The sequence below is a fragment of the Delphinapterus leucas genome, chromosome 2, assembly GCF_059928025.1.
Source record: "Delphinapterus leucas isolate spDelLeu-1000000601 "Yukka" chromosome 2, BTC_Dleu_Yukka2, whole genome shotgun sequence".
NCBI classification, from domain to species: domain Eukaryota; kingdom Metazoa; phylum Chordata; class Mammalia; order Artiodactyla; family Monodontidae; genus Delphinapterus; species Delphinapterus leucas.
In genome coordinates, this window is record NC_143130.1 from 89,840,687 (window position 1) to 89,859,580 (window position 18,894).

The 18,894-nt window shown below is 36.9% G+C and overlaps 1 protein-coding gene across 2 annotated transcripts in view; it reads left to right on the top strand.

The window, feature by feature from the left end:
• CEP152 (centrosomal protein 152) overlaps positions 1 to 18,894 on the top strand; it is a 102,943-nt gene that overhangs the window by 48,248 nt on the left and 35,801 nt on the right. Inside the window, exons 13-18 of one of the 2 annotated variants that reach the window (XM_089907264.1) lie at positions 5,937 to 6,132; positions 11,484 to 11,606; positions 12,236 to 12,345; positions 13,095 to 13,223; positions 13,347 to 13,482; positions 17,681 to 17,866. In XM_089907264.1, coding sequence (XP_089763390.1) covers positions 5,937 to 6,132; positions 11,484 to 11,606; positions 12,236 to 12,345; positions 13,095 to 13,223; positions 13,347 to 13,482; positions 17,681 to 17,866 — 880 coding nt within the window. The remainder of the gene's footprint in view (positions 1 to 5,936; positions 6,133 to 11,483; positions 11,607 to 12,235; positions 12,346 to 13,094; positions 13,224 to 13,346; positions 13,483 to 17,680; positions 17,867 to 18,894) is intronic. The other variant, XM_022587158.2, reaches the window with a different exon arrangement.

An 18,894-nucleotide genomic window follows, 5' to 3' on the forward strand; every position in this document is an offset into this window, starting at 1 on the left:
TCTTGTATCCTGCCACATTGCTGAACTTGTTAATTAGTTCAAATAGTTTTTTAGTGGATTCCTTAGGATCTTTTATATTCAAGATCATGTCATCTGAAAATAGAGATAGTTTTACTTCTTTCTTTCCAATCTGGATGCCTTTCACTTCTTTTTCTTGACTAATTGCTCTAGCTAGAATCTCTAGTACAATGTTGAATAGAAGTGGCAAGAGCAGACATCCTTGTCTTGCTCCTGATTTTACAAGGAAGTATTTAGTCATTCTCCATTAAGCAGGAATTCTGGCTGTTAGTTTTTCATAGATATAGGTTCATTAGATTTTTTTCACCAAAATTTTGTTTGTGAAACTTATGTTGTAGCATGTAGCTGTAGCTCATTCATTTATATATGTAAATATATGTGTGTGTGTGTAACTTTATTTGTATGAATATTCCACAGTTTATTTTCCATCCTACTGTCCATAGAGTCTTAATGTTATTTCCTGGTACAATGTGCATACATTTCTGTTGGGTATATAATATGAAGTGAAATTGCTTGTAGTACTTGTGTTTCAACTTTAATAGGTAATGCCAAGCTGTTTTCTAAAGTAGTTGGGCCAGGCTTCCCTGGTGGCGCAGTGGTTGAGAGTCCGCCTGCCAATGCAGGGGACACGGGTTTGTGCCCTGGTCTGGGAAGATCCCACATGCTGTGGAGCGGCTGGGCCCGTGAGCCATGGCCGCTGAGCCTGCGCGTCCAGAGCCTGTGCTCTGCAACGGGAGAGGCCACAACAGTGAGAGGCCTGCGTACCGCAAAAAATTAAAAATAATAATAATAAAGTAGTTGTGCCAGTTTACATCCCCACCAGAAGTGTATGAAAGTTTTAATTGCTCTGTCTTCTTGCTGTTACTTGTTATTGTCAGTCTTTTAGTTTTAGCCACTTAATGTGTAGTGATATTTTATTGTGGTCTTTATTTGCATGTTCCCAGATTATGAATGAGATTGCACTCCATTAAAAAAATATGCCTATTGTGTTTATTGGTGGCTTGGGTGTGGTGTGTGTGTGTGTGTGTGTGTGTGTGTGAAGAAGGACTTGTTCATGTCCCTCCTCAGTTTTTACATGATTTTTTGTGTGTGCATGTGTTCCGTTGATTTATAGGCGTTTTTGTTGAAAACTGTTCTAGATAAGAGATCTTCGATGTTATGTGTGTTGCAGATATCTCCTCTCACTCACTTCTTCTGTTTCTTCCCTCTGGCTTGCCTTTTTAACCTTTTAATGTATCTCTTGATGAATGGAAGTTTTTAAACTTTAGTCAAATTTATCCATCTTCATGGTTAGTGCTTTTATAGTCCCTTTAAGAAACCTTTCCTTACTTCAGGATCATGAAGCTATTCTCTTATGCTGCCTTCTAAAAGCTTTATTGCTTTGCCTTATACTTTAGTTTTACCATCTATCTGGAATTGCTGTTCTTATTAGGGTTTTTCTGATTATTCTTGCTCGTTTACACTTCCAAATGAACTTTATATTTTACTTGTTCTGTTCTAGGAAAAAAATCCTGATAATATTTTTACTAAGATCATCTTAAGTATATAAACCCAGGGAGAATTGATATCTTTATGATGTTGAATTTACTTAAGAATATAACATGTCTTTTCATTTGCTTAAATCTGTTTTTGTCTTTCAAGTGTGTTTTGAAGTTTTTCACATTTAGGTTTTGCACAGTTCTTGTTAAATTGATGCTTCGGTATTTTATTTTGCAATAGTGAATGGCGTGTTCTTTTCCATTATTTCTTCTGAGTATTGTTTGTATATATTATTTCTATATTGTGTGTTATAACCTGTTGCCTTCTAATTCTCTTATTGTTTGTAATAGTTTTTCCATTAGATTATAAGTGTTTTAGATATAATTATATCATCTGCTAATGGAGATAATTTTACCTCTTCCTTTCCACTTATGCTCCAAATTGCTTTTCTTTTTATGGTTACATTAGAGTTCCTACAATTTATTTTATTTAAATAGCAATAGCAATAGTATAAATGTTCTTTTCCAAAGTGGTCGTACCATTTTGCATTCCCAGAAGCAAAGTCTGAGAGTTTCAGTTGTTCTGTGCCATTGTTAAATCTTGATAGCCAATCTTTTAAAATTTGAGCACTTCTAGTTTGTGTGTAGTGGTATCTCATTGTGGTTTTAACTTGTATTTCCCTAATGGCTAATAAAGTTAAACATCTTTTGATATGCCTTGCTTTCCTTTTTTCTTGTGCTTAATTATTATTTGTATATGTTGTTTGGTCTTCATATATTTCAGGATACAAGCCCTTTGTCTGATATGTGTTGTGAATATTTTCCTCCACTCTCTGGTTTATCTTATCATTTTCTTAATGGTATCTTTTGAAGAGCAAAAATTTAAGTTTTTATGAATTCAGATTTATCAATTGTCTCATTTATAGTTCATGGTTTTTGTGTATTGTAACTCAATGTTACAAAAATTTTCTGTTGTGATCTTAGAAATTCCATAGTTTTAGCTCTTATATTTCCATTTATGATCCATTATGAGTTAATTTTTTAGTATGGTGTGAGGGAAGGATTGATGTTTATTTTTTTCATTCCAATATCCAATTGATCTAATCCCATTTGTCAGAAAAGCTTTTCTTTCCCAATTGAGTTGCCTTGGTATCTTTGTTGATAATCAGTTGACCATATGTTTGTGGGTCTATTTCTGTATTCTCCATTCTGTTCCAGTGATCTTTTTGGTGATGACAGTCTTGATACTGTAGCTTTATAGTTTTGAAATGGGTTGAACACATCCTTCAACTTTGTTGTTTTCAAAATTGAAACTATTCTAAGTTCTTTGCATTTCAAAATAAATTTTATGGTTAGCTTGTCAACTTCTACAAAAAATGTCCTTTGGAATTTTAATTTGAAATGTGTTGAATCTATAGATCAATTTTGGGAGAATTGACATCTTAAGATATTGCTATTTGTCAATTATATCTCGAAAAAGCTGGGGGAATTAAAGAAATTGAGTTTTCCAATTTCTGAACATGCATGCTATACTTCTCTATTTAGGCCTTCTTCAGTTTCTCTCAGTAATGTTTAGTAGTTTTCAGTGTAGAGATCCCTTTGGTAGATACCATTTCCCTTTAGCTGAAGAACCTCCTCTGGCATTTCTTCCAGAGCATGTCTGTTGGCAACAAATTCTTAGTTTCCTTATATGAAAATGCCCTTATATTTGCTGATTAAAGAATTCAGGGTCAACTGTTCTTTTATTTCAGCGCTTTAAAGATATGCTCTTCCACTGCCTCTGGCCTCATTGGTGTCTGAAGAGAAATCTATTGTTATTTGAGTCATTGTTTCTGTATGTAATAAGTAGTTTTTCTCCTGCTGTTTTCAAAAAAGATTTTTTTTTTTCAGTTTTAAGCAGTTTGATTACAGTGTGTCTAAGTGTTTTTCTTTTAGTTTATTTCATTTGGGGTTCACTGAGCTTCTTGAAAATGTAAATTTATTATGTCTTTTACCAAATTTGTGAAAATGTTGACCATTATTTCTTCAAATATTTTTTCTGCCTCCTCTTTCTCCTCTCCTTCTCGTTCTCCAATTATACATAATGTTAAATCTTTTTATATTGTCCCACAGTTCCCTGAGACACTGTTCATTTTTTTTCTGTTTTCACGTTAGATGATTGCTGTTGAACTATTTTCAAGTCCACTCATTCTTTCCCCTGTCATTTCTACTCTATTAGGCCTGTCCAGTGAGGGTTTTTTTTTTTTTTTTAACTTTTAGGTACTGTATTTTTCAATGATAAAATTTCCATTTGGTTCTTCTAAAGTTTTTATTTCTCTGTTGAGAATTCCTATCTTTTCGTTCATTTCAAATGTTTCCTTTACTCGTAAAGCATAGCTATTTGCTGCTTTAAATTTTTAAAACTCTTTGTGATAGTTCCAGCATTTGGGCTTTCCATGTTAGTTTTATGTTGAGTAATTTTAGATTGTATAGTAGACATTGTGATTTTTATGTTGTATAGAAATTTGCATAGGTGTTTCAAATCTTAGTTCATTTTTCCAAGCCTCTGCCACATTGGTTTGACTTGTGTGTGTGGTTCAGATTTCAGTTAAATTTCCAAATCTTTGCTGGTTTGAGGGTCTGTTCTATGCATGCATAGTTTAGGGCTTACACTGAGGCTGTTTATACACAGAATCCACTATTCCTTTCTCTGGTCCTCCCCTCCCCAGGAATCTTCCTGCACTCTCTCTTTATCATTGGTTTTAGCAATGTGATGTTGATGTAGTTTGTGGTGGTTTTCTTCATGTTTTTTGTGCTTGAGGTTTATTGAGCTTCTAGGCTTTATGGGGTTTTAATTTTCAGGTAGTAGAAAAATTTTAGTTGTTATGTTTTCAAATATTTTTTCTGTCTCCTCCCCACTTTTCTTCTGGGACTTAACTATAGTTAGGTTAGAAAACTTAATATGCTCTGTGTACTTCTGGTCTTTTTTCTCTCTGTGTTTAAATTTGCTGTGTCTTTATGTCTGTGGATCTTTACTTCTGCCATATTAAATATGCTGTTAATCTCATTCAGTATGTATATTTTTTCAGATGTTTTAATTTGTTGTCTCTAAGTCCAATCTGGGGCATAAAGTCCACTATTTCTCTCCTCATTGTTTTCATGTTTTTTTCTCTACCTTCTTGAACGTATGGGATATACTTAATTGTACTACCTGTGTCATTCGGGTCAGTTTCTCCTGGTTATGGTTTGTATTTCCTTTCTTTCTTTATTTGCATGCTTGGTAAATTTTGATTGGATGCTGGACATTTTGAATTTTATGCTTTAGATTTTGGACTTTATTTAAAAAAATATTGTTATCCTTTTTCTGTGACACACTTAAGTTATCTGGAATTCATTTGATCCTTTCAAGACTTCTTTGTAGGCTTTGTTAGATCAGATTTAGAGCAGCCTTTAATCTGGGGCTAATTTGCCCTTATTACTAAGGCACTATTTGATGCTCTGTGAATTAGGAAGTCTTTCCACTATGGTTCATTTTCCTGTGGTTTTTTTCCCTGGTCTTGAGGTAACTTTCTCACTTGTATCCACAGATCTCCAGAGCTCTCTTTCTGTGTAGCTACCTCTCCCACAGTATTTCTCTCCTCAGATTCTAGCCATTTTGGTTTCCCCATACTGAATTCTGCAACTCGGTGAGATTGCTGAACTCTGGGTTTCTTCTTTCTGTGCTACAGGCTGGAAATTCTCCAGGCAGAAAGCTGTAGCAATTATAGGGCTTACCTTGTTTGTTTTCCTTTTTTCAGGGATCACTCTGATGTGCTGCATGTTGTCTAATGATTGAACACCACCATTTCATATGTTTTATTTGGTTTTCTAGTTTTTTTAAGACAGGAAGATAAATCTGTTCCTTTTAATCCATTATGGCGAGGAACAGAAATACTCATTCCAATTTTTGAATGTATTGACAAACTAAAGTGGGGATTAAGTTAGCATGGCATTTATTTTTGTTATTTTTTCTATTCAGTTGCTCAGATATCCACCTACACTTGTGTTTTAGTAGAAGAGATACAGGAATTGTTGGTTAGGATGACTAGTGTTTTACTCTTCATTTCATCCTTTATTTTCACTTTGTTTCTCTTGGAGTAATGAAGGACGTGTATATATAGCATGCAATTTACCAAAAATAAAAATGCATGTCATACTGAAGTTCGTATGGTTGAACTTTCAGTGAGGCAGCAGGACTAAGCTTAAGAAGGGTCTTCCTGTGAATGAACTTATTTCTGTATATGGGGATGTGTCAAAGGCAATATCCTGTGTATGACAAAACTTAAAGTTGTTTTTGAAATACCAGTATATAGTTGTATGGGTTACAAAACATGGTTACCACTGCAGCTAGTTGCTTTTAAGGAATAGCCGTGCTTGATTTGTTGCTTGATTTAACCTTAGATATGATAATTTTTCTGTTAGTGTTGTACAGCAGGAAGACCCAGCTGAAGAGCTTTCCAAAGATGAGGTCATTCTGAAGCTGAAAGCAGAGGTGCAGCGTTTGCTGGGTAGCAACTCCATGAAGCGTCATCTGGTGTCTCAGTTACAAAACAATCTCAAAGACTGTCATAAGAAAATCGAAGATCTCCAAGTGGAGAAGGATGAAAAAAGCATCGAGGTAGAGTTTATAAAATTTATAAAGTTTATAAAATGCCGTTTTTCATGACTTAATAAAGAAAACACTTACAGTTTTCACATTTAAATTAAACTTTTGTCTTTCAGGGATTCATTTGACTTTTTTTTTTTTTTTAAGGCAGAATCTTTTCTTTCTTTATTTATTTTACAAATGACTTTTATTTTATTTTTGGTCGCACCACGCAGCCTGTGGGATCTGAGTTCCCCTACCAGGGATCGAATCTGCGACCCCTGCAGTGGTAGCTCGGAGTCCTAACCACCGGGCCGCCAGGGGATTCCCCATTTGACTTTTTTATAAGTAAAGTTTAAAGAAAGAAATGCCACTTAAAGGAATATACTTTCTGGTTACTCTTGGCACGTAGTAAATGAGATGCCAATTAGGTAAAATTCCTTAACCACAAATCCAAGGAAGCATTCTACATAACCAAGGTGTCTGCATTTCCTCAAGACTGGCTTGTACCAACAGTGCTTTAAAATCTAGTTAAGTTCTCCACAGTGAAATCCTCTAGCATTTTGTCTGAGATTTCTCTGGCCCCTGTTCTTAAAATAATAGTCATTCTATATTAAAAAAAAATTAATTCTATGGAGGTGGTGTTACAGGTGGGAAAGGTATGGAATCAGGTATGTCAGAGTCCTTGAAATCCACCTTTATATCCTTCAGTTAGCATCCTTGTTTTACAGATGAGGAAAATGAAGCTGGAGGAATTTGTGACCCTTCTGAGGTGAGAGTCAGTCTTTGGGCAAATTGAAACTAAAATACTGGACTAATTAATAGGTCAAGGTTATTTCTCCAAGATCGTGCTGTCAGAGATCTTTAGGGTTGCCCTCCTTCAACAGCTGACTTTTTCACCCTTCCCTATTTCTAAATCCCAACTCATTTCTATTCCTAGTAGAAAGTAATACATGAAAGACCTAGAAACAAAGAGGAAAGGGAAGGTGAAAAATGAATGTAGGTAGTATATTCCTTTTTCTCCTGGAGGGAAATGATATCTTACTTCCTACTTTGGTACTGTTTTATCTCCTGATCCTTAAACTAGGAGTTGTATTCATTAAAACAGTCCTATTAAAGCAAAGTGTGCAAGATATTCTGTGGTGTTTATTATTATGGAATTTTAATCGTGCCTAGTTTGCTTTCCAGAAATAATAGTGTGTTTTCACTGTGAAAGCCCTGCCCGGTTCGGTTCTTTCTTCTGAGTAACTACATTTGATGAGCACATTGATTTCATTGTTAATAACCAAATGAGAAATGGGAGAATGTGCTTTCCCCCAGCACATTTAACATCTTGAAATCAAGCTGTTTTAGCTTTTTCCATATGTTTCTTATAAAGGATGGGAATGAAAACTTGCATTAGATTAGAGTTGATCAGTTTAATAAGCATTTTGGTGAGAGTGTGCTAAGAGTAGGAATCTGATTTTGAGTCTGAACCTTAGCTTAGGTATCTTGGTGCTTTCTTTGTTCTATATTGAAATCACTAGTGGCGTTTGCTGTACAGATACACTTTCACATGTGTGGCAATTGCTGGTGGCTATTCCTTGTGTTGTTTTTAGCCTTTCCCTTTGCCTCCATACTCTATAGGCTGTTTCATCAGTGGAGCGAAGGGAACTGTCTCATCTTTGAATACTCTTTTTGCCCAGCTAGCCTTTTGCCATAGTGATTTCTCAGCAGTCTGCATTTGGTTTTTCTTAAAGGGTGACTTCAGCACTTGCTGGTTATGGTGGCTCTGTGTCACCTTACTATATAGGAACCTCTTGGGAGTATTGTCTTGCTAATTCTCTACGTGTTTTCTCAGTAGATATTTGCTGAATTACTACACATATTGACCCACTTCCTAGATGGGGAAGAGGGAGAGGAAGTGGTAATTTAATCAACAGGTGGTCTTGAAATAAGCACTCAAGTTCACAGTCATCTAATTAGCAAATGGCCACCATCAAACTTGGCCTTTGCCTCCTGTTTCCCACATCTTTTCTAATGGAGCTTTCTATTTAGTCTGTAAAGTCGGAAAGCAGGGTTGGGGGTGTATGTGGAGGAAAAGCAAATCATTCAGTTTAAGCTTTTTTTTTTTTATTTTTTTAAGCTACTCTGTGCAAGGTCTTGTGGGATTCAGTGATGAAAGAAACAATGGGCAAAAACAAAAAAAAAGAAGAAACAATGGCTATTCCATGAAGGAACTTAGAATCTAGAACCTCACTATCCAATGGAAATATAATGATGCTACATATGTAACTTAAAATATCTAGTAGTCCCATTAAAATAGGTGAAATTGATTTTAATAATATATTTTATTTAACCTAGTATATACAGAATATTATCTTCTCAGTATGTGATCAGTATAAAATTATTAATGAGATGGTTTATATATTTTATGCGTGTGCTAAGTCCTTGAAATCTGGCACGTATTTTCTCCTTATCGCACATTTCTATTTGGACAAGTCACATTTCAAGTACCCAACAACCATGTGTGCTTAATGGCTACCACAGTCAGTACTACAGATCTGTAAGGAGATGGACATGTTATAACTTTGTGTAATAAGAATTATGCTAATTACAAAGTGCTGTTGAGAAGGAGTAACTAACTGGGCTTGGGCGTGGGGCTGAGGTGGTGAGGTAGCCCTAGTGAAGTCTGTGAGGAGGGAACATTTGACCTCTGTCCTGAAGGATAAATCCAGGCGGGAAGGCGGAAAGGGATATTTCGGCCTTGAGCAGAAGTATGTAAAAAGATGGAGCAAATAAGCTAGAAGTTTATATTATATAAACTCAGTCTTTCTGAAATCTTTAATGAGGCGAAAATCATTCAGTGTCTCAATATCGATTTTTAGAAGAATGATCATGGCTAGCATCAAGTCCCGAGCTTAATGAAATGATGTTGAACTTCTGTGCTTGCTACAGGGATGTTAAGAGAAAAAACACATTAATTTAAACTTCCCTGGATGCCTTTTTAAAGAGAACTAGGCCATCAAAATCCTAAAGCCTTTCTATGTGTTAAGAAGGGCAGCAAAAATATTTACCATGTAATCTTATTTGGCATGATTCTTTCATAAATGTTTTAAAGGTATTGATGTATTTATTGCTTTATACATACCTTATAGTACATTTTATATCTGTTTCTATCCATCTTATATAAAACAATTTAAAGTTATTACAGAGAGTCCGTTTTTTTGCTTTCATGTCATGTGACTATTCATAGTAGTGCTGTTTTATGACATTTCCAGGATAATATGTGGTGAAAGTGAGGAGTCTGCCCATATATAGCACTATACAGTGATTGGGGGTGGATCAAATACTATGCTGTTCATTCCAGTTGAACAACTGGGCCGTTAAGGCAGAATGTGGCAAAGGCCTTAGGAAAACCAGACTGGCTTACTATCAGTCAGGGACCACATCTACACTGAATTTTTTGTAAGCTTAAGAAATAAAACACAGAGGCTTTTCTGTGTCTGATACTTAATAGAGATCCATTACCTTACCACAAGCTGTGGTTAAAGCCATACTCTAATTCCAAGGGACTTGATAGGCAGTGTTCAGTACCCAACTCAGAAGAGTCCTAGCTAGAATTTTTTGAGACATAGAAATTAGGAAGATAGTATGAGAGCTGGTATATTACATTTCTTGTTTTCTTGAAGATAATGTCTTCAGTATACCAGCTTTGGAGAGAGGTTTTGTTGCAGCGTTCAAATTGTCCTTCTCTTTTGAAAGATCTTCGTAAGAGTTTTGTGCTAACAAGTACTGCAAGTACCAAGTCCCTGTGTGCCTGCAGTGTGAAAAAATGTCAAAATTGAGTGTAATAGCTAGCCATGAAGATTATTTTTTCAGTGTATCAGTATGATGTTACTTTCATTCTTAGTAATAGAAACTCACCAGTGGGGAAGGAAGCACAAATGAATATTGTAAACTTTAAAAAGTAGAGGCTAAGTTAAAAAAAAAAAATGAAAGCCATTCTAATGAGTCAGTAAAATCCTTTAAAGTCTCATTAATACCCCCAAGTCTGGAGCAAAGCTAACAGGGTAGGTATTCTTAGCTCCTCTCTCTTCTGACTGGGGCAGGAGCAGTGGCTTCTAGGAAATGATGGCAGGTGAACCGGGGAAAGTGCAGCTTCCTTCCCTGAAGGAAGTGAAGACTGAATTGGAAGACTGAGCCAAAGCCTTCTGTCACCCCATGTAGGAATGAGATACACATACCTCCCTTTCCCCCAATGAGTAGAATGAACCTTGGTACAGAATATTTTTTAAACATTGAAGAAGAGAGCTCAGAGTTCAGGTAAATATAAAACCAACAGGTCAAATAGAGTAGATGTTAAAAAAAAAATCTTTGACCTCTTCAATGAACAAGGAACTTATAAAAATGGATAAAACAATTAGATGGTAAGAGGAAAATGCAAAGTTATATATATGGAAAGATGAAAAACAAATGAACAATGAAGGCATGTAAGAGGTTCCACAAATGCAAATGAAAAAATTGTTGGAGACCCTTTTCCCCATCAAACACAATAATCATTCAAAGACAGCCACAGCCATTGGAGGTAAAGAGAGCTAGACAGACTCTTGCACCACCTGACAGGATACATTTGTATGAACTTTCTGGAAACAATTTACCAAAGTCTATCATCATTGTGTACCTATTGAATAAAACGTATGAGTTAACACTGATTAAATACAGAAATAGAATAGATGCTAAACCTAGTGGGTGAGAGTATGATGAGAAATAGAATGTTTGCATAGCCTCAAATGTCTCCCCATAAGATATTAATACTTACTATTAATTACAAAACAGTAACTTTACAATGGAGATGCCTGCAGACAGAACCTTCGACCTTCATCAGCTGATCATCACCAGTGATGAGACATATTGATGTCATATGTCTCCTAAAAACACACACACATCACTTCTGTGGCATTCATGCCCAAAATGCATAACGTGAATTTAATAACGAAGTAACATCCATAAAACTAAATGATTAGCATAGGTACGCTTCAAAAATGTTATGGGTTCGAAAGACAAAGACTGAAGAACTGTCCTAGATCGGAGGAGACTAATGAGACGTGACAACTGCAGGCAGCGTGAAATTGTAGACTGTATCCTGAACCAGGAAAAGGATGTTAGAGGAAAACTGGAAAATTTTGTATAAGGTCTATGGATTGGGTAATAGTATTGCATCCTAGTTAATTTCCTGGTTTTGATAATTGTACCGTGGTTATATTGGGGGACAGTAATAAAAGGTATATGGAAATTATTTGTACTGTTTTTGCAATTTCTTTGTAAGTACGAAATTATTACAAAACTAGTGCTTACAATTTTTTATAAACCTGAAAAACTTCTGACTTCTTTTCAACATTTAGACTAAAACAGACACCTCAGAAAAACCAACTAATCAAGTATGGCCTGACTCTTCCAATATGATTGTCAAAGATGATATTCTGCGACTTAAAAGTGAAATTCAGGTTTTACAGCAACAAAATCAGGTGATTAAAAAACTTTCCTCTATTTTGTGAGAATTCTCATGACCTCATTCAAAGGACTTTTCAAAAATACAGAGGCAATATGAGTTAGTGGACAAGTATATTAGCAGGTGATTAAGGATTCCAGTTATTTCCTTTTACTGCTGGTCATGGGGTAGTATTTTCATCGGAAGGTAAGTTAGTATAATTTCAGTTTTCTGGAATTCCTCTAATTGTCTAGGAATTCAGTATTTCTCTAATAGCATGGCTAATAGAGGTATTCTTTCCTCCTTAGGCAGCCCTTGACCGGAAAGTAAAACCGTGCTTATTTATATGGTTGGGAAGATTATCATATTCTAAGATTTATCATAAAGCATCAGTTAACCAATACTTCTCTGGTTGAATGTTTTCATACATTTCAAAATAAATACAGAATTTTAACCTTTACTCCTATCAGAAAGCTACTTGACAAATAAATGAATCTACACTCTTACAAGGCATGAAGAGACTTTTATAGAATTATGAAAATGATATTATGTCAAATAATGTTATAGGGAAAGAGATAAAGCACAGAGGATATCAGAAAATGAGATTAGACTAGTCAATAAAGATGATGGGTATTTCCTCTAAATACTTTATTCTTTTGTATTTAGGAGCTTAAAGAAACTGAAGAAAATCTGAGAAATACGAATCAAGACTTATGCAATCAAATGAGACAAATGGTACAAGATTTTGACCGTGATAAACAAGAAGCTGTGGATAGGTGAGGTCTAGACAGAGGCCTGATGTCTGTCTTCTGGGCTCTCCTTCCCTTCTCTCTCCTGATAACGCCCCCCAAGAAAAGATTCGAGAGAAATGATGGTGTGAACCCTCCCTATTGAGATCATAAATTGGAGAAGATGAATCCCTGGCTTCTCAAATTAGAATTTGGAACACATTTTCCATAGAAATAATGTTATGTAGTGAGTTGAGTTCTACAGAACACATCCAAACTGTAGTTCATTGAAATAGTAGAGCTTAATGGCTTAACTATTTTTTATAAGGAAGAAACCTGTGGGAGGAAATATGTCTTCTAAATAGGAAATCATAAACTTCGAAACAGACTTTTGGAACATAACTTACGTGTGAGTTGGTTACTTTAGTATTTGTGTTTAATATAGATAACTTGGAATTTTGGAACCACACCCTCTATTATTTCAATTAGTTTTTTATAAACAGAAGTTCTCAACACAGACTATTATACTCTGTTTGAAGGACTGGGGCATTTCTCACATCCAGGTTTCTAATTTTTCTCTAGAAACATTTGAAGAAAGAAAATTTTGAAGATTCTCATAAGATCATCTATTGAAAGCTAATTATTACCACTTTGGGTCGGGGAAGACCAATCTGATCTTAACTGTACTTTGCACTAGAAGGAGGGAGTGGGAAGGAAGGGAGGGAAACCAGTTCGTCTCCATGTTTCTGGTAGTGCTGGCCCTGTCTTAGATTCCGCTGTCTGCTGTCTGTTTCTAGGTGTGAGAGGACTTACCAGCAACACCATGAAGCCATGAAAGCCCAAATACGTGAAAGCCTGTTAGCAAAGCATGCTTTGGAGAAGCGGCAGCTCTTTGAGGTTTATGAGGGAGCTCGCTTGCAACTAAGGTGAGAATGAAAGAGTTTAGCTGCCCCTGAAGCTGTAGAGACAACATTCTCTTATTCCATTGTTTAGAGGAAAATTGTCCGTTCTGCAGCCTTATATTTAGTTGCTGGTTTTGTGTGTCCAAGGTCTGACTTAGATAAGGTGAATAAGGAGATGGCGGCCGTGCAGGAATGTTACCTGGAAGTGTGCAGAGAGAAAGATAATCTAGAAGCAACTCTCAGGAAGACCATGGAAAAGGAGCAACAGGCTCAAGAGAAGAAGGTACAGGACAAGTCTGTGTTGTGTTCACTTCATTTCATTTCTCACTGAAACCAGTACACTCACTCTCCTGTGAAACAGGGAAGCCTTCTGTAGAAGTCTTCACGTTTGGCTGTTTCACACTAATTCAGGTCACAAAGTACAGTAAATATTGAAATAATTATTAAAGCCCTAGCAGAAAATGGCATACCCATAGGAGAAAGTGATTCGTCCTTATAGATTTATTCTAAGAGGCAAAAGAGCGTTCTAAAAATAAGCAAGGTGGGACTTCCTGGTGGCGCAATGGTTGAGAATCTGCCTGCCGATGCAGGGGACACAGGTTCGTGTCCCGGTCCGGGAAGATCCCACATGCCGCGGAGCGGCTGGGCCCGTGAGCCGTGGCCGCTGAGCCTGCGCGTCCGGAGCCCGTGCTCCGCAACGGGAGAGGCCACAGCAGTGAGAGGCCCGCGTACGGCAAAACAAACAAACAAACAAAAAAAACCAACAAGGTGGACCCGAGTACTTTGAGTCTGAAACCCAGGGATCCTCGTTTTGCATGTTTGTTTGCTGCCCAAGTGATTCTATACAGTCCTGTGTGCACTGCATGGACGTTTTCCTCTGACCCATTTCTGTCAGGACTTAAGCGTCCTTTTATTCTGGGGAAAAGGTCAGGAGTTTGAACTTGGGTCTCATGATAGGGAAGGTGGGGCTGTGGAGCTGTAGAGAGGAAGGTCGGTGTGAGTGTGACCTCTTTCCAGGGAGTTCTCATCGTCCCGGGAAGCTGGAGGGGCCGCAGTATCCTCTCTACTCCTGCCTGAATCTTCCAGGTTGCCCTTGGTGAGTGTCCAGGAGTGAAATCACACGTAAACAGTTGCCCCTCCTGTCTTCTTCCTCGTCCTGGCTCAAGCCTCATCCAGACACACGTCTGCCTCTCCCTTCCCCTTGAGACCAGCCTGCAGACCACAATTTGAAAGCCACCTGCATCAAGATTAGACAATATTTTTAAAGGCTCTAGTAAATGTTCTATATACAGAGGTTTCTGAGTAAGTTATAGTGAAGCCGACTGTTGCTACCACAGACTTAAAGAGCAGTGAGGAATCCAGGTCACTTAACATTTTGATTATTTTTGAATAGATTAATATGGTAGAAAAACATGCCATGTATACATACCATCTAGTGGAAAAAGAGCTAAGGGGAGCTGTTTTAGTTAGTGCCGGCAGTATGAAAGTTAGAAGGGATCTTAAATTACCTAGAAATTAAAGACTTAGCTCAGTAATGTTTAAAAAAATTAAAATAGGGAGAAGATCTAGTGTGATTCTTTTCTTTCTTTCTTTAAATATATAAATTGGCAAGAACATAAGTGCAGTTCTCTCAAAGAGGTCATTCTTTTCAGGAATATATTTCCTGGTACTTTTAAAAGAATCGATTTGGCTGTAAAATTGAATCTCACGTAATTGGTCAGTTGCAGTTAATAGCTGCTACTGACTGACACTTTGGCTCATGAATGCTTGTGCACTGGGGCAAGAAGGAAAGTTAAAACTGCTATTTGGCCCTCTTCCAAAAACACTTACTGGTTAAATTTTTTTTTTAATTTTTAAATTGCCATACAGTAAAATTCACTCTTTTTCATTTGGTGTCCAGTTTTATAAATTTTTAACCCATGTATGGATTGAAACAGAATAGTTTCATCACCCTAAAAAACTCCCTTGTGCCATCCCCTTGTAGTTATACCCATATCCCCACTTAAAGGGCCAGTGTACTTAAAGCATTAAAAATTTAATTTCTTCCTTCTCTGGGAATTCTTTAGTTTTTTATTTAGATTTATACAAGCTCTTTATATAGCTTAATAGTCTTCATAAGCTTATTAAACTCGAGCAAGCTAGGGAACTGTTAGGGTAGTCCTTCTCTGCAAGATGTAAGCCATTTTCCCTGCAGTTGATCTTCAGGTCTGGAGTTTTGGATACAGACTGTATAAGACAGGCAATGCTGAGAGTCCCTGGTTGTATTTTCCTGTTTCATATGTGCTCTTTTCTGAAACACTTGTTGAGACAGGCTACAGGTTAAGTACATGTTCAATTCCAAGTTGTAAAGATTTTAACACAGACTTTCCTCACATGTTAACCTGGCTTGTTTGGAGAAGGGGGAATAAAGTCATAAACACAGGACCCTTCAAACTGGGTAGTAATCAGTAGAGGCTGTTAATCTGTAGACAAAGCAAAGATGATCTATATTCCTATTCATAATGCCATTCCTACACACACTAAGGCTCATTTATACAATTGTAATCACGGTAAGTCAGTCCTTAGAAGTTAGAGTTTTTTGACTGTCTGAGGCATGCAAAACAAGTTTAAACATTTTAAAACTATCCAAATATTTCCTTCCCTCGTGTGATAAAAACTTTTTGAATTAGATATTCCTGTAATATGTTCAAATGGCGGATTCCTATGACCAATAAATTTATTGCTTTTCTTCTGTAAAGAGCGGGAAGCAAAGTTTTCCTCACTGTGGTGGATTGCAAAAATGGCCACATATTCTTCCTATCCCTGAATGTGTGTCTCTTTGCAATGTGGCTTTGTAGCTATTCTCAGTTACAGATAGTCTGTTTCTCATCCGTTGAATCTGACCTTGGCCAAATGACTGACTTTGGCTAATGGGATATTAGTTAACATTATGTAAAAAGACACTTAGAAAGCTTTTATGCATTGGTCCTTGTAAGCGTGATACTCTTAGGAACCCTTTGACCAAGCACCATGTGAAGGATCAGGGATAACCTGCTAGATGATGACACATGTGACCAAGTCACTGCATCATCCTGGCAGACATTGAACTAACCACCAGACATATGAGTGTCACCATCTTAGACCATTGTAGCCTCAGTTGTCTGCAGAAATCAGCTGAGTGGACTCAGACCAGAACCACTGCCCAGCTGATCCACAGAATCATGAGAAATAATAGGTGTTCGTTGTTCTGAGTCTCTGTATGGTCTGGTTTACTATGTAGTTACGCTAACTAATATACTCACAAACATACAAACACACGGAAAATTGGTAGCAGTTTTCTTCTTCGGGTCAAAAGGAAATGCAGATACATATGGAAACAACTCCTAAAGGATAGACATACACAGATAAGACAGTTTGGGGATTACTTCTACAGTCAAACAAAAATAATAATAGTGATATATGATGTTTGATGTGACAGTGGACAACTTTCTCAGCCATGTGGATGAGCCTGTCCTATAATCTTAGTACAACTGCACTCCCCATGACCTGACTGAAGAAATGGGTCCCTCAGTCACCGGAGGTTTTCCAAAATCATGCAACACTGAACAAACATGGATATTATCTTCTTGGCATGTGCCAGTGGTGGAGAAGACTAAGATAGCAATTAAGACAGAAATAATCCAGGTCAGCTATGAACTGGAAAAAAATCCAGACAACCAGATAGTCAGGAATCAGAAATAATGCCAAAGAGACACAGAGCAAAAGCCCGGTTGCCATGTAGCATTAGTTATGTGAGGTATACTTCCTTGGTATTGTAGTTTGTGGGCTTCACTGTGTTTCTTCTCATAGCATCTTGGTAGGACCTCCAGAAAACCGTTTCAAAAATTTTTCAAACAGAAACTCTCATAGATAATTTTGATCCCTGAGTAGAGGTTTATTAGAGTTTTCAGATCAACTGGGTTCCTAGAATAAATAGGGAGTATTATATGAATAGTTCAAATTGTTAAATTTTAACTGACACTTGAATGTTCTTATTTGATAATGCTTCAGCTAGTTTTGATAAAAAAATTTTATACCAGTCTGGGTTTTATTGAAGGATGCATAGCTTTTAGAATAGAACAGTAATTTTTGGCCTATCTCTGAATACAGGTTTTTCAGAAATATAAATTTTTCTGGGCTGTGATACATTATGCGTCTCATTATGTGTGGGGTGTAAACATAAATGTCAGTTTCACCTTTAAAAATAGTATTTGGTCCTGTGGGAATGTATTTATTGTATTAGATGCCTTTTCATTTAATACAACCATCTGTAAATATTTTGTCCAAATATTTGAGATGTAGGCAGGTTTTTACAAGACAGTTTATTTAACTGATTGAGTTAGCATATAGGAAGATCACTTGTCTCTGTTGCTGTTGTCTATTACATGCATATAACTATTTCATAAGTTTGACTTGGAGAATATTAGTGTCATATGAGATATTTATTTGAATTTTGTTTAAAGAGACAGCTATTGGAGGAAAGAGAAGAGTATGTAAGGAAACTGCAGGTGGAACTTGAAGAAAAGTACCAAGATACCCTTATGATGGAAAAGGACAAGTGGCTGAAAGAACAAGAAAATGATATTAAACAGCAGTTTGAAAATGAAGTGATGTTAGCCAAAGCACACTGGGTTAAGGAACAGAAAGAGGTGTGGGTTAAAATTTCTTTCTAGGGCTTCCCTGGTGGCGCAGTGGTTGAGAGTCCGCCTGCCGATGTAGGGGACACGGGTTCGTGCCCCGGTCTGGGAGGATCCCACATGCCGCGGAGTGGCTGGGCCCGTGAGCCATGGCCGCTGAGCCTGCGCGTCTGGAGCCTGTGCTCCGCAACAGGAGAGGCCACAACAGTGAGAGGCCCGCGTACTGCAAAAAAAAAAAAAAAAAAAATTTCTTTCTAGTCATCATGTTTAAAAAAATGTAGCATTAACTGTTGAGAGACAGCTCTTCTTGAGCTGACATTATTTTTAATTGCCAGGTACATACATAATCGCTCATTTTACTCCTCAGAATTGAGCTATTAGCAGCTTACTCACACCCGTTTTATTTTTTAAAACTTCCTACCTCTTGACTCTTCAGCCCAATTCAGGATATAATGTTGTTGTTTTTTTTTAAGAATTAAAAAATTTTTTTATTTATTTTATTTTTGGTTGCGTTGAGTCTTTGTTGCTGCATGCTGGCTTTCTCTAGTTGTGTCGAATAGGGGCTACTCTTCGTTACGGTGCGTGGGCTTCTCATTGCGGTGGCTTCTCTTGTTGTGGAGCACGGTCTCTAGAGCGCAGGCTCAGTAGTTGTGGCACACAGGATTAGTGGCTCCGTGGCATGTGGGATTTTCCTGGACCAAGGATCAAATGCATGTCTCCTGCATTAGCAGGCGGATTCTTAACCACTGGGCCACCAGGGAAGTCCCTATAATGGGTTTTGAGGAGGACTTTTTCTGATTCCTCAAAAATGAAACCATGATCAAATTTCATATTGTGAAATGATTCTGATAACTGTAAACCAATATAATTAACAAATAATTAACCTACACTGTGGATCGGAAGAAAAAAGTAATGACTGGGTAGGCTTAGAAGCACAAAACTTTACTTCTATTTCCTAAGTAGCAAGTGAGATTAGAAAATGCTCATAGTTTCCAAGAAAATTAAGAACCAAATTATGATCTTAAAAACCTAGTTGGAAG